Below are 21,930 nucleotides of genomic sequence, written 5' to 3'. Positions count from 1 at the left end.
ACTTTAAAAAACTGAAACGCACTGGATTATACGACATCGTTTTTGTCACCCGCAGACCCGAATTCTGAACTCAAGTTCGAAGTTGTAAGCTTCATCCTCCATACGACGTCGTTTCGCATCTGCGATACACTGTTAACATATCAGCTTCCACTAGGTACTAAAGTGAACCTTATAATCATTCAATTTTGCTTTTTTTTTTTTATATTAAAATTTGTAAATGTATTCTGGTGTGTGTTTAGATTCTGAGATTATTGACCAAGTTTTATGATATATTTATTCTAGTAGCTAGCTATATAAATCACTCTATTACAGTTTTAACTTACCTTGTGATTCATAATTCAGTTCATTTCTTAATTGTAGACTTGTTATCTCACTTCCAATCTTGATATGAGTCAATAATAATAATAATAATAATCTGGTCTTGATCTTAGTGCATGTTTCAATCAGGGCGAGTTTGATGAAATCATGATGATACTGTAATTTTGTTTAAACTCTATAAGTTTGGATAAACTGTGAATTTGTTGTATAAACTCCAAATCGTAGGTAAAAATATGTGAGAAAATATGTATAAGCTCGTTTGTTGCAGTGGCTTTGTTCTTTCCTTCAGCGTGTCTGCTTGCTTTCCTTCTCGTTATGTTTCTTTGTGTTCTTAAGTTCTATTTTTGTTTTTTTTTTGCTCAGAAACTTAATATGTTTGTCATTTGCAGTTAGCTGTTCACGTATCCATTTGAAAAGGACTTGTCTAAATTGATAAGATTCTTAGTCGAGAGGATTTCGGAGTCATCTGACGATCTGAGAGTGGAAAGGTTGCTAATGGTAAAGAAACTAGTGCTGAAACAAACTAAGATGAGATAACTTATTAAGCTCTTTTGACGACTCAACTGAAAAGGCTGTTAGCGAAGGGGCAGTCGATGATTATTCTAAAGTTGAAAGCGAATTAAATGATCTCAAATATGGAGACACAGACACCTGAAATAGGAAGTACCAGCAGCGACGCTTCTATCAGTCAGGCCAACAAAGATGAATCCAACTCCGTCAATGATGAATTGAATAGTGTATTAAATGTAAATAAATTGGACACAGGAGAGGTTGATGCCGGAAGAAGTTCATTTGGGATTGAAGAGGATCCTTCTCCTATTGATGACGGACATTTGACAGTTTTGCAACAAAAGGTATCTTTCATAAGCTTATACCCAGTCAAAGAAGTTATGCTTGTTATTCAGCTCTCAAGCTTCTTTCTGTATTTAATATCTCCAAACATATGCAATATGTAGAACACGGAAAACTTGTTGAATGTTTAAAAACTTTCTTATTTTGTCTTATGAATATTGCATGTGCAAACTTTAAATATATGGCCCGTGCGCTTCTTTTCTTTAGACCTGATGCTTAACTAGATGAGATTCGATACTGATAGATATCAAATTCAGGAGAAAGAACTCATTGATGAAGTAACTGTAAGAAGTTCAGAAGTGGAACATCTTGAACAAGAATTGGAAATGATGAAAGCTGCAGCTGAAATGGCATTTAATAACCAACAGTCTGTTGACTCCTACCTTGAGCAGTTGACTGAACAAATACTTGCTAAAGGAAATCACCTTTCGACTTTGGAGTTAGAATGGTAGGTCAAATTGTCTCTATTTTAACACTCTATTTTTAACACTCTCTCTAACACTCACTCTCATATTAGATGAAATCAATGTATGTTCCACCACTTTAAGTGAGACCCGTTTCCAAAGTGTGGGATCCACCTTGATTTAAGCTAATAAGAGAGTGACGGTTAGAGAGAGTGTTGCTAGTACTACTCTAGAATTATTCGATGTTCAACTTTTCCATTTCCAATAAAGAAGAAATTGAAATATACATGCACATACATACGTAAATGCATGCATTTGTAAGATGAAACTGATATTTTATAAGCACAGAATTATTTTTTTATCTTTCCTACAAGAGTTTGAGCCCTGAAAAGATTGTTATCTTCGATGGATTTCAATGTGGTGCAGGGATGCTATAAGAAAACCCTTGGAAGAGAGAAAGAAAACTCTCGAGGAGTCTCTATATTCAAGCAGTCCAGATGCACATGTAATGCTCCAAAAGTTGAGAGAAATGCAGCAGGAAGAAAAGTCCATTTCATCTGAAATTAGAAAGAGGTGCATTTCCAAATTCCAAGTATAGTTCATTTTACTTGTTTTACCCGAATATACATTATAAGCCTCTTCTTACAAGTCCTTGCTAGAGACATTCATTGAGTCACATGTTTTATAGTTTTGTTTCGGAATTGGTGGTTCATCATATACAGCTTTTCCTTTTATCATCCTTCTTGATTCCCATCTAGTATTGCTTGAATGAAGATTGTTGTGTCATATATGCCCTAGAAAGAGTCAAGAGACTTATCAAAAGAAGTCCATTTCACCAGTGCAAATATTTGGGGGAAAAGTGTCATTATATGTCTATTATATCATTACTTTGTAATAGAATCACAACTACACCGGATTTACCTAATATAATAGACCAAATGTGTCAAAATTTCAACGGATTTTAACTTAACTATCTAATGCTTTCAGTATATTGATGTCATCGTGTAATCAGATTTACCAGGACGATGAATATGCCTTATTGACTTGCATTCTCTCTCTTTTTCTCTCACCAGGGAGGAGGAACACTCAAAACTTCTTGCAGATCTGGAAAAGCAGCAGAAAGTAGCATCTAGGAAATCCTATACTCACCGTATTGAGGAGATTACAAAAAATAGTCGCAAACAAGATGCTGATATTGAGAGGATCTTAAAAGAAACTAGGGAGGTTCAATTGGAAAGTAATTCTATCCATGAACGCTTGCATCGGACATATGCTGTTGCTGACGAAATGGTCTTTAGGTATGAAAGTTTTGCTTGTATTTGTAACAGAGAGATGAAGAGACAATGTAGCACCATGTGTTTGTAGAGATGCTGCTATGTTTTTTTTTTATCTTTCATGGTTGATTTTTTTTGCCAAAAGCAAGCAATTTACAATTTGTTTCACATTCTTGCCTCTGCAGGGAAGCAAAGAAAGATCCCACAGGACAGCAGGTTTATAAGCTCCTGGTAAACATCCATAAAGGTTTCGAACAAATATCCGAGAAAATTCTGGCAGCTGATAGAATTAGAAGAGAAGTATCTGAATATGAAATGAAACTGGCAGCCGCACCTTCCACTTCCAGAAGCTTAGATTTGAGCAAGCTACAATCTGATCTTGATGCCGTTATTATTAGGGAAGATGACCCCCTGAATAGCAGGCACAGTTGAGTGAAGCTGTTTACGCAACTCATTAGAAATTGACAAACACAACCTCAGAAGCTTAGATATGAGCAATTTACAAGCGGGTCTTTCTGCCATTGTCAGGGAAAATGAATATCTTGATCCACAGTTACAGGATAGGTGAAAGTTATTTTTCAACAATATATTGGAAACAAATAAAACAGTCAATTGCCAACCCTGCCTTTTTTAGTCTTCAAAGTTGATAGAAAATAGAAATACATCAAGAATTTTTAATTCTTCGGATTGTTTTAATGGTTGAGTTTCATGTTTGTTCTTGGATTTGTCCATTATGTTTTAAATTAGGCCTAGATGTATTGGAGGCGTGTAATTGAGATTTGTGATATCAGAGGATTCAAATTTGATTTTTATATTCATTTTTTTTTTATGGAGGATTCAAATTTAATTTGTTAAACTCACTTGCACGTAAATGTATCCAAACATAAACAATTTTACCTTAAATTAGTTTTGACTATCAATTTTCATCTCCTAAGAGTTAAAATGCAACATGAATGATTGCAAAGATGCTCAAGTTTAATGTTGTCTCAAATATAATTATATCATGTGGAGAGAACTTATATAAAAACAATTAAAACTCTTGCTGAATAATTCATAATGTTATAACACACGTAAAAAAAGTGCAAAGGAAAAAAAGTAGAAAGCAAGTTTTGTAATAATATTTAAATTATTTGTTACAAATAAAATTATTAAAAAGTTAGGCCCCGTTTGCTAAGGAAAAAAATATCACTTTTTTTTTTTTTTTTCAGATAGCTTGGTGGCTAGAATTCACCTTATAAGATGAATAAGTGGGGTGTCTGGGGTTCGAACTCCGGCCCCTGCATATAATAATGCATTGTCCTACCAACTGAGTTACGTTCACGGGACCATTTCTTAATTTAAACATAAATATTGTGGAGTGCCCCAGTATTGCCAATTTGCAGTTTTAAACTTTGTCTGTTGAAGAGGGTGTGGGTCTTATCAAACCTTTTTCGCTAGATGAAATTAAGGAAGCTGTGTGGGATTGTGATAGTTACAAGAGTCCGGGACCTGACGGAATTAACTTTGGTTTTATCAAGGATTTTTGGCTAGAGTTGAAGGATGAGATTTGACGTCTTGTATCTGAGTTCCACCGCAATGGTAAATTACCCAAAGGTATCAACACTACTTTTATTGCTCTCATTCCAAAAGTTGATAGCCCACAACGCCTTAATGATTTTCGACCAATCTCTCTGGTGGGGAGTCTGTATAAAATTCTTGCAAAATTATTAGCTAATAGACTTCGTGGGGTGATTGGTTCTGTAATTTTGGATTCTCAGTCAGCGTTTGTTAAAAATAGACAAATTCTTGACGGTATTCTTATAGCTAATGAGGCTATGGATGAAGCTCGAAAGTTAAAGAAAGATCGTATGTTGTTTAAGGTGGATTTTGAAAAGGCTTATGATTTGACTGGGGCTATCTGGACTCTGTGTTGGGTCGTATGTCTTTCCCGGTTCTTTGGAGAAAGTGGATTCGTGAGTGTGTTAGTATAGCTACGGCTTCAGTGCTTGTTAATGGTAGTCCGACAGACGAGTTCCCGCTAAAAAGGGGATTGCGGCAAGGCGATTCTTTGTCACCGTTTCTTTTCTTGTTGGTTGTAGAAGGTCTTAACATTCTGATGAATTGTTTAGTTTATACTCAGTTGTTTACCGGTTATAGTATTGGGGCGGTTAATCCGGTGGTGGTGTCCCATCTTCAATTTGCGGATGACACATTGTTATTGGGAACTAAAAGTTAGGCAAATGTCTGTGCTCTAAGGGCTGCACTTGTTTTATTTGAGGCTATGTCAGGTTTGAAGGTGAACTTTCATAAGAGCAGTTTGGTTGGTGTCAATATTGCACCCTCGTGGTTAAACGAGGCGGCATCTGTTTTAAGCTGCAAAGTGGGCAAGGTGTCATTCATGTACTTGGATATGTCTATCGGAGGTAATCCTCGGCGATTGAGTTTTTGGGATCTTATTGTGAATCGGATTAAAGTTAGGTTGTCTGGTTGGAATAGTCGTTTCTTATCTTTTGGTGGTCGCATGGTTCTCTTAAAGTCTGTCCTGACCTCTCTGCCTGTATATGCGCTTTCCTTCTTCAAAGCTCCATCAAGTATAATCTCTTCCATTGAATCTTTGTTTATTAAATTATTTTGGGGGTGGGAGTGAGGATCATAGGAAAATATCTTAGATAGGGTGACATAATGTGTGCCTCCATAAGGAGTTTGGAGGTTTGGGGGCGAGACAGTTGAAGGAATTTAATCAGGCTTTGTTAGGAAAGTGGTGTTGGAGGATGCTTGTTGATAGGAGTGGTTTTTGGTATCGAGTTTCCGTCGCCCGTTATGGCGAAGTAGGTGGGAGGTTGGGGGTCGGAGTTGTTCTTCTAGGTGGAGGGAGGTGGCGAGGATTAGGGATGGGGACGGTGATATTGGTGGAGGCTGGTTTGGGGAGTGTGTGTCAAAGAAGTTGGGGGATGGTTCCGATACTTTGTTTTGGTTTGATAAGTGGTTAGGGTCGGCATCTCTATGTGTGAGGTTTCCTCGCCTATTTGATCTTTATGAGAACAAATTAATTACAATGGTGAGTTTGTTCTCTCTTGGTGCTGAGTAGGGAGGGGAGGCGTGAAGGCGGAGATTGTGGGCGTGGGAGGAGGAGGAGTTAGAGGAATGTATGACTTTATTGCTTGATGTTTCTTTGCATGTTAATGTTTCAGACAGGTGGGTTTGGTTGTCGGAGCCTTCTGAAGGGTACTCAATTCGTGGTTCCTATCATTTGCTGACTACAAAGGATACTCCTCTTGCAGATCCTGCAACATCGTTGATTTGGCATAATCAGGTGCCGTTGAAAGTCTCTATCTTTGCCTAGAGGTTGCTTCGTGACAGATTGCCAACTAAGTTCAACTTGGTTCATAGACGGGTTATTTCTTCAGAGGCTTCTTTGTGTGTTTCAAAGTGTGGCTTAGTGGAGACATCGCAACATTTGTTTTTATCTTGTAACATATATTCATCGTTATGGCCCCTAGTGAGTCAATGGTTGGGCATTACAGGTGTCGACACTAATGTTATAGCCGATCACTTTCTTCAATTCGTGCATTTAACAGGTGGTGGCAGAGCAAAACGGTCATTCCTTCAGCTTATTTGGCTATTGTGCGTTTGGGTCTTATGGAATGAGCGCAATAATAGGTTTTTCAATAATGTTGCAACCCCTATTCCCAGGTTGTTAGATAAAGTGAAATATATGTCTTTTGCCTGGATAAAAGCCAAGAAGGCTGCCTTTAGGTTTGGCACATATAGGTGGTGTTCGAGCCCGTTTCAATGCATGGGCATCACATAATGGTTTGTTTGATGGTTGTGTAAATGAAACTATGTTCTTTAGTAATTCTTTTGGCCCATCTTGTACTAGAGGAGTTACTTTTTGTGGTTAGTATATATTTCATTTTTGCTTGTTCAAAAAAATAAAAACATAAATATTTTTTTTCTAAGACAGTATTAAAATTTAATATATATTCTATAATAAATAAATGCATCCCAATCTTAAAAATACATTGTTTTAGTCTCACTTTACAAACAACTTTTGTGCATGTACACCATCACTACGTAAAACCATCCAAATTTTAAATGATAGATAAGCAAAAAGATTAAAAAGTGTGTTATCACAAATATGCATTTGATTTGCTAAAATACAGGGGATTAGATTGAACAATCTTTGTACTATGTTTGGTTTAAAAACTAGTAATAAAACTGGACATAATAAACAACAAATATATGTACAAAAACATAAATTTTTTTCCCTCACTAAACCATGAAACAACTTTTTGTTAAAAATATAACTTATCAAATATTATCTTTTTATCTCTTTATGTTTTAGTTATGTTTTGTCATACCCAATAATATTTTGTCTAGTACTTTTGAGAATCTAACGATCCAAGTATCAAATATTTGTGAGATAGAAAAATATTTTTGATTGATTTTTTTTACTAGATTTTTACTTGATTTTTTTTATTATGCTTCGTTCTTAGAAATATATTTCCAACCCGAAATTTGTTAGAAAGTTTCTCTTTAAACACCCTATAATTGCTAAAAATGCAACTAACGTTGGATAAACGATAGTTAACTGTCGTTTGACTTTTTAAGATATTTTAAATTACGTTTTAAATCAGTTTAATCGATTTAAAAAGTCCTTTGAATGATAGTTAACTATCGCTGGTGGTATTTTTATCAGTTTAGTGTGACTGAGAGCAAACCAGGGGTGTCTAAAGAGCAATTTCCATTTTGTAATTAAACTACGACCATGGCCCAACCCGAAATGAGCCCATTGAAAACCCTTAACTTCTAAACGACGTCGTTGTAAATCCATGGTTGTAAACCCTAAACCCTAGCAAATTACCTGAACAAAACACAAAACACACACAAATCCTGCAATCTCTCTTCTCCAATCTCCAATGGCGCCAGCAACTAAGAAAAAACCTTCAAAGCCAGTCAAACCTCAGAAAGCCCCCAAAAAAGTTCAAATTGTTCCAATCAAAGACGATTCCACTTCTGAATCCGAAGAAGAAGAAGCACCACCTCTACAACATCTCGAACTCGATGGTTCTGATTCCGACTTATCTTCTGATGGTGATGATCAACTAGCTGATGATTTTCTCCAAGGAAGCGATGACGAAGACAACGACAACGACAACGACGATGAAGGTGTGTATTCTTTCTTGTATATGCTTTTGCTGATATCCCATTTTCGTGTTTTGATGATTGTGTTTATGTTTTGCGGAGAAAGGTTCGGATTTGGAATCTGGGTCGGGTTCAGATGAGGATGAGGATTCGGATTCGGAATCGGGTGAGGAAGATATTGCTAGGAAGTCTAAACTTATTGATAGAAAAAGGGAGAGAGATAGCCAGGCAGCTGCAGATGAATTGCAGACAAATATTCAAACTAATATTCAAGATGAGTCTGATGAGTTTACATTACCAACTAAACAGGTTTATTTTTTATTTTAGTTTTTTGATTTTGAATATATTTTATGACTGTTATTGTGTTATAGGTTTTACTTAAATTATTAGAAAATTACTAAATTTAATTATTAGTTTATAGTCAAAGTTTCAATCCAATACAAAAGCCAATTTTTTTTCCGAGGGCATGTTTGTCTTGACTTATTTGAGCTTATCTATTGTCATAAGTTTGGTGAAGAACTTGAAAAAACAGGTTATGGCATTGTTCATAAGCTGTTTTCAACTTATTTTTAGGGCCGTTTTAATAATAAGCTTTTATTATTATTCATAAGCTATTCAAGGTAGTTTATGAAAAAACAGCTTATGAAGATACAACTTTGGTCAGTGAGAACTTATGAATTAACATACAACCTTGTTTATTTACATAAGCTAAAAATTTAGTCAATCCAAACTGACCCTGATAAGTTCTCCAAAATAGCTTATGAAAACAGCTTCTAGCTCATAGAATACAATTTAACTTTATTATCTTTTATTATAGAAATAACTTATACATAAGTGCTTATCATGATAAGCACTTTGGCTATAAGATGCAAATAAGCAGTTTATATCAAGATTGCCCGAGTCGAAGTCAATTCCGATTCAAGCTTATCAAACAAGCTAAAAGAAATTTATATTGAAGAAAATCAGTTGTGACATTGTTCACTGTATACTTGAACATTGCTAATCTTAACTAGTGTGAAATGTATTGAACTCGGATTTTTACATTTAATGTTGTAATGTGTGGTAAAAATGGTCATCTTTTAACTGTTAGGAACTTGAGGAAGAGGCTCTGCGTCCCCCAGATCTTTCCAATCTGCAGAGGAGGATTAAAGAGAGTAAGTTAACTTTCTCTGTCAATTAACCGTGACTGTTATTGTAAACAGTTTTCGAGTTGTTTTTTGAGTTGTTGAAGTTGATTAATTGTTTGTTTTCAGTTGTCCGTGTTCTTTCCAATTTTAAGGCGTTGAGACAAGATGGGGCGACGAGGAAGGATTATGTTGATCAGCTTAAGACTGATATACGTTCATACTATGGCTACAATGAGTTTCTAATCGGTGCTTTAGTGGAGGTGTGGAGAATTATGATATTACGACCTCTGCTTTGAACTTTAATTTCATTGATCACTCCATCCTGTTTTTTCCATATACCTCTAGTTTCTGCTTTGCATTAAAGTTGTATTTTCTTTTGTTGCAGATGTTTCCAGTTGTTGAACTGATGGAACTGATTGAAGCCTTTGAAAAGCCTCGCCCTATATGTCTGAGGACGAACACTTTAAAGGTTGCATGTCTATTTCTGTCACTTCGGGTTGATTTGTTAATTTGAACTTATCCATGTTCCCAATTGAGCTTATATTTGTCTTCTGAATATAATCAGACACGAAGACGGGATTTGGCAGATGTCTTGATAAACAGAGGAGTAAATCTGGATCCTCTCAGCAAATGGTCAAAAGTAGGTTTTTATGTCTCTGTTAGCTTTCCTTTGTCTTTTTTATGTTACATGAATCCAAAGAACAGTTTCTAATACCAGATAAATTTGTTTCTATGTAAAGGTTGGACTTGTTGTGTATGATTCTCAAGTACCTATTGGTGCCACTCCAGAGTACATGGCTGGTTTTTACATGGTAGGCGTTTTTCTGCTGTCGTAGTTCTTTATTGTATTTCATTTAATTAATATTACACATTACACTTAGTACTGTTTTTTTTTAACTCTTTGCAGCTTCAAAGTGCTAGTTCTTTTCTGCCTGTGATGGCCTTGGCTCCTCAAGAAAAGGAGCGGATTGTTGATATGGCGTAAGTGATAATTCTTTGCTTGCTATAAATCCAAGCTGTGTCCAAATGTTAGAGAACCTATATCCGTTTTCTATGTGATTTGAACCAATCATACAAATTTTCCATGATGCTCTGAGCTATTGGTGTGCAGTGTGCCCATGACAATTTACTGTTTCATATTAGAATTATACTCTGGCAACTGTTTTTTATGCATGTTTTAGACAAATTAAACAAGAAAAAAGGCTTACCTTAACGTCTTTAGGATAAGTATACCTTGGTAAATCATCTTTTGAATAACCACCTCTTTCTCTTTGTTTCAATACAACTTTTGACATTTTACCGATGTCCATGGAAATTGACTCAAGCTTCACTTGTCTTGCTTGTTGCCAGTCTTTTTGTATTCAAGCATGCTGTTGTGTAGTTTCCCTTTTAGATGGATGGCCTGCTGCAAGTATGAAATGTTGTGCGCTGTTGGTGGCTTTTTAGAAAAAGTGAAAAAGAAATAATAATAATTGGTGGCAGCTATTTGATTCATAATTCGAAATCAGTATTTAAGAGTTATAATCCATAGTTCCGTTTGAGTTTTAACCTTTTGCCACAACTTATTACTTATTAGGCTGCCCTTATAACCAGTTCTGTACTTGGCCAATGAAAATGCTTTCTGTTCATGAGTTTTGTCAAATTAATTTTTTATTTTTAATACAAGCTCTTGAACATGCTTTTTTTCTTGCAATTTTTTTTTTTTTTATCACGGTCAAGACATTTGTATGCGTGTTGCAGGGCTGCACCTGGTGGTAAAACAACTTACATAGCTGCTCTAATGAAGAACTCAGGTATATATATTATTTTCTCTGTTTACTGTGCATTACATGATGCATATGAATTTTTGGCACATAACAGATTATAAAGCCATAGCAGTGTAGCATTGCTTCATATTTATTTTGCCATTATTGTGGAAGGATACTATATTATTTCTCTAATGTTTGCTTGAACTACAATTTACATTTTTTTTTAAATAATTTTTCGCTATTATCAACTGTACTGGAAGAGAATGTTGAGTTCTGTATGCAGTGCAGCTGAAATGTTTTCTGTAAAAAAATGATCTAATAATCAAGCCCTTTTGCAAAAGTGCAGCGTCTTTTTTGTTTTTCTTCTTCATTTTAAACAATATCCGTGCTTCCTGTGTTTTCAAAATATGTTGTGGGTTAGATTTGAATTACTTAAAAATTATATGTAATTATTTGCATCAAGAGGAACCAGACATTCTAGTGGAGGTGTTTTCTCTGCATAGTAGGTAGTGTTGTGCTATAACTCTACTCATTAGTGCATAAGTATGCTATCAGCATCACCTTGGGTCATTCTTATCAAGTTGTGATGCTATAAAAAAAAAGAAAATTTAAATCCTTGAACTTAAAGATTGTGCATATTCCTCACTAAGGTATTATTGCTAGTTTGTGTTATCTAAGAATTTGAGTTTTAACTAATTGCCTATTGTTTGATAATCTCAATTTTTTCACTGTTTGTTAGTAATTTTATGATTTGAGTAATCAGTTGTTATTTTTTGATCGCAGGAATAATTTTTGCAAATGAAATGAAGGTGCCACGACTAAAATCTCTGACTGCAAATCTGCATAGGATGGGTGTATCGAACACTGTAGTCTCCAACTATGATGGGAAAGAGGTTAGCATCTTTTTTCCACATTAATCTCTGACTTCACTGCTGTTAGATTATATTTCCACACTGTTCGGTTTTCTATTTGACCATCCATCTAGCTCTCTGTTGTACTTCTAATTGTTCGGTTTGCAAACTATTTTATGCTTTGTTTACACATTTTTGCTGGACAGAAAACCGAGTCTTTTCCCTGTAATTAGCGAATCATTGACATTATAATATCTACTTTATGTACTGGGAGATTTATTTGTTACAAGAAAGAATGCTACTGTAAGATGTCGGGGCTGCATTTAGATGATAAGCCCTTGTGTTCACTATTATATTAAAAATGGTCCTTTTGTCATTATACAAAATGGTTGTGATCATAGCAGGCTTGTGAACCTGTACTTGTATATACTTAACACTGGAAAATTACTCCCTTCTGGTCACATTAGTTTCTTAACGAATGTCCATTTTGTAATTATTATACATGAGCATATTAATTCTGCACCAGTGATTCAAGTAGCTCCCATTTTCAGTCTTATAATGATCTTGCATGTGCCCCAACACCTAGCTTATTGTTTACATTTATGCTTTTATTTTTCAGCTTCCAAAGGTTTTGGGTTTCAATTCGGTTGATAGGGTATTATTGGATGCCCCTTGCAGTGGAACCGGGGTAAGAAATTGTGAATAATAAGATAAAGAGTTTTAGTATTTCTTGTCCGTGTTTCTATTTCTTGAAGAACCAAGAAAGGCACTTAAACAATTTGTGTCTGCAGGTTATATCCAAAGATGAGTCAGTCAAAACTTCAAAGAACTTGGAAGATATAAAGAAATGTGCTCATCTACAGAAGGTATATTAGTATTTGCTGAAGGTTTTGTTTGGGACTTATGACTGAGAGGAATAAAATATGCATCTTATTTTTACGCGTTGAGGGTATTCATTTAGCTTTTCATCCAAGAGGAACAGTTCCCTGAACTTGATTATTTTCTTTATAATTGTTTTTTCTTGACTGATGCAAAAAAAAAATTGGAGCATATTTTGTTGCTTCTTCTGATTTTATGTCCCTCTACCAGCGCACAAGTAATCTGTATTTTAAGGACTAGATCGCTGTTTTCATTTTGAACTTGTGATTTTTTAAGACTGATTTTCTCATTCTGCTATTTGACCTTTTGACGGCATGTTGAGAGAGAGTCAAATGGTGCCAAAGTGGGGGTAATTGAAATAGATCTAGAATACTGAAACAGTAGATCCTCCACACCCAACCTTAACGTAATGGCAGAATTTTTCTGTTCCACAGCACCCAAATTTCTTTGCATGGTCCTTTGTCCAAATGATCATGTTCCCTCAGATAACTTATTTTATTTTTGAGATTCATTCACAATCAATTGGCTGTAGTGAAAATATAAAATTAATTGCATACAATTTGCGCCTTTGTCCTTTTTTGCTAATATGCAATAATTTCCTTTTTCTTTTGTAGGAGCTCCTTCTTGCTGCAATTGACATGGTTGATTCTTATTCAAAATCTGGGGGATACGTTGTATATTCTACATGCTCAATCATGGTTGCTGAGGTTTGTTTTTCAGTTGCAACTTGCTTTCATGTTTATATGCTTGCTTTTCCATGTCCTATGTTTCTAATTTTTTTTTCTCTTCAATATTATTCAGAATGAAGCAGTTATTGATTATGTGCTCAAAAGGAGGGATGTAAAGCTGGTTCCTTGTGGACTTGACTTTGGACGTCCAGGGTAATGATTGTTATCCTCTTACAGCATTGTTTTGATTTTTAGGAATCGTCTGTATCGTGACATTTGTTCTCTGTCAGGTTTACAAAGTTTAGGGAACAGCGTTTTCACCCTTCATTAGATAAGACAAGACGTTTCTATCCACACGTACACAATATGGATGGGTTTTTTGTTGCAAAGGTATGATATATGCTCATTTTTAGTTAGCTTTGATTTTTCTTGTTCACATTCACTTCTAAATTTGAATATATGATCACTCTTCAGATTGATTCCCCATAAAGTCTCTTACGGAAGTTTGTTTTAAATTTATCCAGTAATGATTTTGGATACTAGTAAAGCAAACCAACAAATTTCTAGATTGATGAAATTATTTGTACAAGATGGTAAACCGTTGAGGGCTATGCTCTTAGTTTCATAGCTATTGTTGACATGTATAGGATATTATTGACATAGTATGTTTTGTACAGTTTCGTGGCTACTGGTTTAGTTTGATGAAGGATATTTTGAAAAGTTGAAATGATAAAATAATTATCTTAGTGATTTAACATTCTCAAAATATCTGAGAGGTTTTTGTTGTTCTTCATACTTATACATGTTCGAGTTAGTCCGTTTCAAAATATCCTCAGTGTTCAGCGCTTGATATTTTTATTGTGTAGTGGTGATTTTAAAGACACCGATTGCAGAATGTGTTATTGGCTCATGGGCGAAAGTACTATTAGTTTTAACATTTTGATTTGATATCTTTCAGTTGAAAAAAATGAGCCACCCAAAACCTGCTAGAACATCAGAAACATTTGAGAAGGATGAAAAAGAAACCGAGCTTGTTATCGACGACGATAAACCTAGTAATGGCGTTGAAGAAAATGGCAAACATTCTTTTGAACTTGAATCCAAGAAGAGGAAGAAAGATAAATTCCCATCAAAACCAAGTAATGATGTAAAAGCCAATGTCAAAGAAGCTTCTGAACCTGAATCCAAGAAGAGGAAGAAAGATAAATTCCCCTCAAAACCAAGTAATGATGTAAAAGCTAATGTCACAGAAACTTCTGAACCTAAACCCAAGAGGGTGAAAAGGAAACCTCCATCTAGAGAGGAGATTTCAAAAGCCAGGTTAAATGTTTTATTCATATTTAAAAAGAATTTTTTTACATGCCATAAATTTCCAGCAGTTTATGAATATAATTATGTTTAAAAATCTAAGGATTTTGTGATTCCTGCAGAGAGGAGAAGAGACTTGCTTTAATAGAAAAGAAGAGAAAAAGTGGTAAGCAACAGAGAGGAAAAAATGATGAATGACCAGTGGCAGTACAAGTAGTATTGATGACCAACTGTGCAATTATAGCGCAGAATTGACGCAAAACTCCATCAATATGGGAGTACTGAGGTGTTGCATGTCGAAAGAATGTACCCTGGAGTCAGTGGCATGACCTGATCGAAGGTCCCAATTTTGTTTTGTTCTGTTTAAGTTATTTAGCCATGGCATTTTTAAACATAGATCTGTTTATTAAGCTGTAAAATCAGAATGGAGAAAAGCTACTTTTAGGCATGATTAATTTGAATTTATTTTCTAATTCTTGTCTTCATGTCTATTGCCCCTCTTTATTTGTTATCCTTTGTAAGAATTATTACACTTGCGTTTAATGATATTATAAAATTTATGAGTGATCATATGATTTAAAGTTTTCATGTTAAAAGATTTTTATGTTTGTTGTAACCATTCTTTTGAAAATCAAATTCCTACATATAAACAAATAATGCTGATATCAAGAAAGGAGCACTTCTCCCTACAAGATTGAGATACACGTGTTAAACTATAATTCACTTAATGAATGCAAGTTTGTAGAGATTTTTCCTGTGATTTCGAAGTAACGGATGCAAGTAGTGTTGTGTAAAAATATGGTTAACTGAACCATATGTGAATAAGCTGAACAACATTGAACCGTAAAAAATGAAACCATATTAAATGGTTCGAACTAAACCACAAATTTTGAAAAGATCAATTAACCAAACATCACTAATAAAACCGGTTTGAACTGTTTAACAATTTTTTTTTTTTTCCACTCAAATTAACCAAAAACATACAAACATATTTATTAAGTAAATTTACTTTAAAACTAGTGCATTTAATATTAAATATGTGTCTTTTCAACAAATAATTGTTATTTTTCGATAAAAAGTTACTTTTAAATATTTTAACATGCAATATTGCACATGTTAGACAAACTTTATCTTCTATGTGTAATGCTACTGCTGTATTGTTGAGAAAGAAGACAAATCCTAATTTTTCTGATTTTTCTTTTTTAAAAATATATCAACCATATTAAATGGGCCAAAACCCGGGTATTAAACCAACCCGACCCAAGCTACTCCTTGAGCCAGAAACATAGAAGAAAAGCTATAAAACGATACCGTTTTAACCTTCTTCCTCCTCCATAAACCCTAAACCCTAAAAGCTGTATTTCTGATACCAAACTACGAAGAGAGAGAGAGAGAATGTCGTCGTCTGGAGATGAATCAATGGCATCGGAGATTGATGAACAAGAACAAAATGGAGGAAGAGGAATACCCGATTACATCATGAACTTAGAAGACGTTCCTTCAACGCTTCCCACTCATCTTGAACTTCAAAAAACTCGCGTTTTTTGCAATCTCGATGCTCCTCAACATGTAACTATCTTCCCCTTTTCATTATTTTCGTTATTCTTCAATTCTCTTTTCTCATGTTCCTTTCAATTTTACTTTTGTTTTTATATAATTTATTTTCATGATTTTGAGTACCGATTTCAGAAAAGTTTCTAACTTCACAATTGGAATGATAAAAATTAGGATTCAAAATTTCACTCTGTTAAGTGTTGTGTTTGTAAGCTTTATAATAATGGTAAAAATGTATATTTGATGCACTTGTTTTAGTTAATATACCTCTGTTTGGATAAGCAGCTTAATTGAGTGCTTATATTGTTCAAATAAACTCAATTTAGTGCTTATGTATAAGCTATTTCTATAATAGAGAATAAAATTAAGTCAAACTGTTTTCAGATAACATAGACCTATAAGCTATTTTTGTAAGCTACACTATACAGCTTATGTGTATAGGTCCTGTTTTACAGCTGATAGCATAAATGCCTATCATGATACCTTAAGTGTCTATCGTGATAGGCACTTATGTATAAGCTATTTTTATAACAATAGGTAAAATAAAGTTAGGTTATCTTCATATAATCTATAAGCTATCTTGGAGAGTTTATGAAAATAAGATGAAAACAATTTGTGAACATGTCATAAGCTGCTTTCATAAGTTTTCCCAAACCGTCTCACAGTGGTTATGCAAGTGGATAAGCCCAAATAAGCAAAGTCAAACAACCACATAGGTTAAAACAGCTTCTGGCATTTCCACAAGTTTTTAAAAAAATTCTCACAAGTGCTTAAACCAGAAGATTAGATCAAATAAGCCAATACAAACGCGGCTTAATTGGGCTTCTCAATCTTTATTTCCGTCTTCTTCTTTATTTGGTTATTTTTGTTTTTTTAACAGTTTTGAATCGTGTACAAATTCTATCTATTGGTGGGTATTGTTTCTGGTTTGATATTTTTGTTTCTTCGGCTTTTTGTTATTTAACATTATTCATGTTTTGGTTTATGCAGACAGATACAATACAATATTCTGGTGCTTATGCAGCATTAGGAGTTGATAACAGTGTACGGTTGGATAATTTCTATCAAAATTTCAAGGTTGAAGTGAAACGCATCACGGATGAAGAAATGGAGTTTGACATGATTGGTATTGATCCAGCAGTTGCCAATGCTTTTCGACGAATTCTCATAGCAGAGGTTATTTATTTTTCCACCCCCCATTTTGTTTTCTGTGATGATGTCATATTTGATTTTGAATATATCGGTCGATCTTTATCTTAATCTCAAGCACTTGTTTGTTTCTATTTTTTCTCAATGTTCATTTTGTATTTAGTATTTGATTCATAAGGATAAAAAGGGTCCTTCAACTGATTATTTAGAACGCTAACATTAGGATAACTAGTGAATTTTGGCCTTTATTGAGGTGCAAGTAGTTTAGTATTCATAGTTTTTTGTGGATAGCTAATACCACGTTAGTATGTTTGGGAATGCTGATATCTTATGCAATTCTTTTGTTATAGAATGAATTGTTTCATTGAGATAACCGAGTTAATTTCTTTTGTTTATCAAATATTATTTCATGGAAATGATTTCTCATGCAGTTATTTTGTTACACAATGTGCCACTTTTAACAAGAAGAAAATTTGCAACAAGGAAAAAAATCTCTTAAAAATTTAATTTGTAATAAGTCAGAGGAGTCCAGTCCTATTGCATGGAGAGAGGAATAAGTCATTTAGCTTTGATGTTTTGCTGAAAATTGCAAGCAAGCCCGCATACTAGAATTACTCCTGCAATGCATAACATGTTACTGTAGTTTCATTTTTATCTTTATGTATTGATCTTTGCACGCTGACTTCACGTCATTTATTACTTATTAGCAATAGTGTAGTCCAAGCCTAATGGAGGTAATCAAATTTTAATTTTTTCTCCTTTACCGTTTTTATAATTTTAGGTTCCAACCATGGCTATTGAAAGAGTATACATAGCAAACAATACATCACTTGTACAAGACGAAGTTCTTTCCCATAGACTGGGTCTCATTCCTATCGATGCTGATCCCAAGCTATTTGAATATCCAGGTTTTATATCTACATTAACACTTACATGATTGTATTTCTCGTTGCTTATCTGACTTTCTTGTGCGATAAATGGAAAATTGGAAACAATATGCATGTTGTTTGGTGGACACTCCTCATATAGCAAGGTTGAATATTTATTATTTGCCTTTCCTTTTTATAAATAGATGATGCCGGAGGTGAAAACAATGAAAAGAACACCATTGTGTTCAAACAACATGTTCGTTGTGAAAAGGGTCAACCTCGTCTTACCGGTAAATGACTTGAAACTCTTGCTTGATAGTATTTATGCTGCTTTTAATTTCTTCTTCTTCTATTTAACTCCTTGTATGGTGATATTACAATATAATAAATGCAGTGAAATCAGATACACTGAAGTGGTTGCCTAACGGGAGTGAGCTTATTGCTGAAGGTACCAAATCAGCTGCCGATCCAGCACCAAAAACATTTACGACTTTTAATCAAAAGTCACTTCCTAAATTCTCCAAAGATCCAGCTCCTTATAATTTGGATGTTATAGTAGCTAAACTTGGACCTGGTCAGGTAACCTCCCTTCTCTGTTTCTTTTCAATTACCACACCGACACTAAGGAAGTAAACTGTAGGTCTAATGAACTAGAAAACAGGAACAACCCTATCTTAGCAAGTTTGCTCTTATTCGAACAGGCTATCAAGATTAATGAATCAAATTCTCTTGAGTTGGAACCTAGCTCTACCAAGCTAAATCTATCTCCAACATGTATTTGTCCCTTAATTTTGAATTTGAATTGTGATGCTTTGTATGTGTTCTGGTATGTTATGACATTGGTTTGGTATAGTTGGACGGATGTTTTCTATGCACATAACATTAATTGTGTTTAGATACAATGTTAATGATGAAACATTTTATTTGTGTTAAGTACTCCCCAACGGCTTTACCAGTTGAGTTTATGGAGATGCCATGAGTCTATGCGGGTGTATTGAATTTAACAACCTTGATTAAAGTGTTTTGACTTTGCAAACTTGTAATTAGTTGCATGTCCTCCTATAGAAAACTGGAAGTTGTACTTATTACTGAATATCATAGTTGCTAAACACATGCTTTTTATAGGAAATCGAACTTGAAGCTCACGCTGTCAAAGGCATTGGTAAGACACATGCGAAATGGTCTCCGGTTGCTACTGCTTGGTATCGAATGCTTCCCGAGGTAGGGAATATCTTATATCTTGTCTACTGCCACACATTAACAGACTGAAAAATTGACAAAACCCTGAGATCTGTATGCTTTGATTTTATTCTCTAGGTTGTGCTCACGAAAGATGTTAAGGATGAGTTGGCCGAAGAACTAGTAAGCAAATGTCCAGCTAAAGTATTTGATATAGAAGATATTGGAAGAGGTAATTCAGTTTTTGTATTTGCACTCCTAGTGTTATATTTTTATATCTTTCTGTTTTGAACCATGATGGTGAGGTATTATTGTCCAAATTGATTTTGCGTCATCGTTTATCATCAACATCATCTGTGATCTCAAGCTCCCATCTCTTTGGCTTTCTCTTTTTTTTCTCGCTGATTTGATTGTTATGTGCATAGGTAGAAAAAAGGCTGTGGTAAAAAACGCGCGAGCATGCACTCTGTGTAGGGAATGCATAAGAGAAGCGGATGAAGGCGAAGAAGGAGGAGAAGGGGAAAAATGGACTGATCGTGTATCACTTCGTCGTGTCAAAGATCATTTCATTTGTAAGTATTACGTGGCATATTAAATTCATGGTATTAGAACTTTTACATTTCCTGAACATAGAAGAATTTTAGTTGTCCAATGAAGTATTTTTTTCAACGTTGTTGATAGATCAAGATGATAAATAACCGGTGATTTTGACAAATTCAAAGAATAAGAGTGTCTTGATTGTTTGTCTCGCCTAATATATTTTACCAGTATTAGTTTAAGATATGTATTTTCAACTAAAAACTGTGCGAATTTGGTTTTGGCCGAGTTCTTATACGGATTATTGTTCCAAGTCCCTTAAATAACTTACATGTGTGTTATTACTTGTTTGTCTAGTTACTATTGAATCAACTGGAGCAATACCACCGGATGTGCTATTTACTGAAGCTGTGAAGATTCTGGAAGATAAGTGCGAACGAGTGATTACGGAGCTTTCTTGATTCTTCTTTTTGCTTTGTCCTAAAATGAATGAAAAGGAAAAATTCTGTACATGATCAGTTCGGTTATTATTTTATATTATTTTCAGTGACAAATTGAAACTATATGAAAGTTCACTCATTGTTGGGATGTGCATGTGACATGTCTATAGACATGATCAGTTTTGTTTGTACCGTCCAAATCTTAGGGGCTTAACATAATTGATTTTATGAAAAAAGGAATGAATGCATTGAATGACACCCGGTTTGAGAAATTGGATTTTGGTGGATGTTTGCACTTAAAGCCACTTGAATATTTTAACCTACAACCTCTTTATCCATGTGCCATTATATTGTTTAAATGTAAAAGAGTTGAAATGAAATTAACTAGTGTTTGAACCTTTCTCGGTCTTTTGGTGAAGATAAAATGTAGCATCTGTTTTTTTTTAATTTAATTTAGTGTTAAATATGTTTTTGGTCCCTATAAATATACAAACTTTTCGTTTTAGTCCCTCTAAAATTCCTTCAACTTTTAGTCCCTATAAAATTTTCAATCACTACTTTTGGTCCCTATTTTTAAGTAAATTATTGTATTTTCTAATGAAATTGTATAGAAATTTATGGAATATTGTAAAAATTACTCTTAAAAAAATTAGAATTTTTTTAACAAAAACATGAATTAAATATGAATTTTTTACCGCCAAAAATATAAAAATTCATATTTAATTTATGTTTTGGTAAGATATAAAAATTCATATTTAATCCTTGTAATATTTTAAACTTTTCTGAAAATTTTTATTTAAAAATATGAATTTTACATGAGTTTACTTTAAAATAGGGACAAAAAGTAAAGATTAAAAATTTTATAGGGACTAAAAGTTGAAGGAAAATTTTAGAAAGATTAAAACGAAAAGTTGGTATATTTATAGGGACCAAAAACATAATTAACTCTTTAATTTAATATCTGATATGAGGGTCAATGGTATATGGTTCATGTGATATTAAGCATATTTTTTGAGGGTGAGTCCACTATTAGGTCTCGAGTGTTGCTTGTATGTTGCACTGTACCTTGCTTAAAAAAAAAACAGAGAAATGAAATTATTGAAAGTAAATCAACACTATAGCTAGAGAAGCAGGTTTGTTCAACTCAAGCATTGTTATTTAAAAAAAAAACGTTCAAAGAATTTAAACCAATCAATTTGTCAGTTGTAACCAAAAAAAAAAAAAAATCAATTTGTCAGTTTGATTTTGATTACATTATAATTTGATTGATCGTTGTTTGTTCAATTGGTTTTGGTATTTTACATATATTTGTTTTTATTATTTTGTTTGTGGGTTCAGTAGTAACTTTTTCTTGAAAAACAACAATTATTTATTCAAAAGTTTTATATTTAATATGAAATATACAAGTTCCAATGCAAAATTTCTATTTTAAACTTCTTAACATGTGCAAATTTGCATATGATAGAAAGAGCCTTTGTTTATTTGTCATTTAATTTGATTAAATGGTTAGGCTAATTGAACAATATTCTGGAGCGCTAGTGGTTTTGATCTGTCTAGCTTATAAAATATTGCACCGGTTATTCATACATTTCTAGAAAGAAAGAAAAAAAAAATGTAATTTATATGGTTTCAACCACGAACTTAAATCC

General features: G+C 33.9%; 3 protein-coding genes across 4 annotated transcripts; all 3 read left to right on the top strand.

The window, feature by feature from the left end:
• LOC120579315 (coiled-coil domain-containing protein 22) lies at positions 1–3,690 on the top strand. 2 transcript variants are annotated; one of them, XM_039831256.1, is made up of 6 exons: positions 1–154; positions 708–1,172; positions 1,428–1,618; positions 2,001–2,147; positions 2,648–2,872; positions 3,034–3,690. In XM_039831256.1, the coding sequence occupies exons 2-6, from the start codon at positions 942–944 to the stop codon at positions 3,278–3,280; spliced, it is 1,041 nt and encodes a 346-aa protein (XP_039687190.1). In that variant the 5' UTR covers positions 1–154; positions 708–941; the 3' UTR covers positions 3,281–3,690. The 2 variants fall into 2 exon arrangements, with proteins under 2 accessions (XP_039687190.1, XP_039687192.1); XM_039831258.1 differs by lacking the exon at positions 1–154 and adding an exon at positions 244–610.
• Positions 3,691–7,670: 3,980 nt separating this feature from the next.
• LOC25490721 (26S rRNA (cytosine-C(5))-methyltransferase NOP2B) lies at positions 7,671–15,116 on the top strand. Its single transcript, XM_013604600.3, has 17 exons — positions 7,671–7,996; positions 8,079–8,281; positions 9,063–9,126; positions 9,226–9,359; positions 9,485–9,568; positions 9,665–9,739; positions 9,840–9,911; positions 10,007–10,080; positions 10,840–10,892; positions 11,631–11,740; positions 12,318–12,386; positions 12,490–12,564; positions 13,192–13,284; positions 13,379–13,458; positions 13,536–13,635; positions 14,204–14,565; positions 14,676–15,116. Exons 1-17 carry the CDS (start codon positions 7,747–7,749, stop codon positions 14,749–14,751), a joined length of 1,974 nt encoding a protein of 657 aa, XP_013460054.1. The 5' UTR covers positions 7,671–7,746; the 3' UTR covers positions 14,752–15,116.
• Positions 15,117–15,846: 730 nt separating this feature from the next.
• LOC11444317 (DNA-directed RNA polymerases I and III subunit RPAC1) lies at positions 15,847–20,553 on the top strand. The gene is made up of 9 exons (XM_003600345.4): positions 15,847–16,122; positions 17,098–17,283; positions 18,038–18,164; positions 18,329–18,415; positions 18,520–18,704; positions 19,251–19,346; positions 19,443–19,536; positions 19,730–19,876; positions 20,199–20,553. The coding sequence occupies exons 1-9, from the start codon at positions 15,949–15,951 to the stop codon at positions 20,300–20,302; spliced, it is 1,200 nt and encodes a 399-aa protein (XP_003600393.1). The 5' UTR covers positions 15,847–15,948; the 3' UTR covers positions 20,303–20,553.
• The last annotated feature ends 1,377 nt before the right edge of the window (positions 20,554–21,930 follow it).

Source organism: Medicago truncatula, chromosome 3, assembly GCF_003473485.1.
Source record: "Medicago truncatula cultivar Jemalong A17 chromosome 3, MtrunA17r5.0-ANR, whole genome shotgun sequence".
In the NCBI taxonomy this organism is placed as follows: domain Eukaryota; kingdom Viridiplantae; phylum Streptophyta; class Magnoliopsida; order Fabales; family Fabaceae; genus Medicago; species Medicago truncatula.
This window is presented reverse-complemented; position numbering and strand designations above follow the sequence as displayed.

Coding starts and splice junctions, on each gene's coding strand:
- LOC120579315 (XM_039831256.1), top strand. CDS start 942: ATGATCTCAAATATGGAGACACAGACACCTGAAATAGGAAGTACCAGC. Junction 1,619..2,000: donor TCGACTTTGGAGTTAGAATG/GTAGGTCAAATT, acceptor AATGTGGTGCAG/GGATGCTATAAGAAAACCCT. Junction 2,873..3,033: donor GCTGACGAAATGGTCTTTAG/GTATGAAAGTTT, acceptor TTGCCTCTGCAG/GGAAGCAAAGAAAGATCCCA.
- LOC25490721 (XM_013604600.3), top strand. CDS start 7,747: ATGGCGCCAGCAACTAAGAAAAAACCTTCAAAGCCAGTCAAACCTCAG. Junction 9,127..9,225: donor GCAGAGGAGGATTAAAGAGA/GTAAGTTAACTT, acceptor GTTTGTTTTCAG/TTGTCCGTGTTCTTTCCAAT. Junction 14,566..14,675: donor GAGGAGATTTCAAAAGCCAG/GTTAAATGTTTT, acceptor TGATTCCTGCAG/AGAGGAGAAGAGACTTGCTT.
- LOC11444317 (XM_003600345.4), top strand. CDS start 15,949: ATGTCGTCGTCTGGAGATGAATCAATGGCATCGGAGATTGATGAACAA. Junction 19,347..19,442: donor GGTATCGAATGCTTCCCGAG/GTAGGGAATATC, acceptor TTTATTCTCTAG/GTTGTGCTCACGAAAGATGT. Junction 19,537..19,729: donor TATAGAAGATATTGGAAGAG/GTAATTCAGTTT, acceptor TTATGTGCATAG/GTAGAAAAAAGGCTGTGGTA.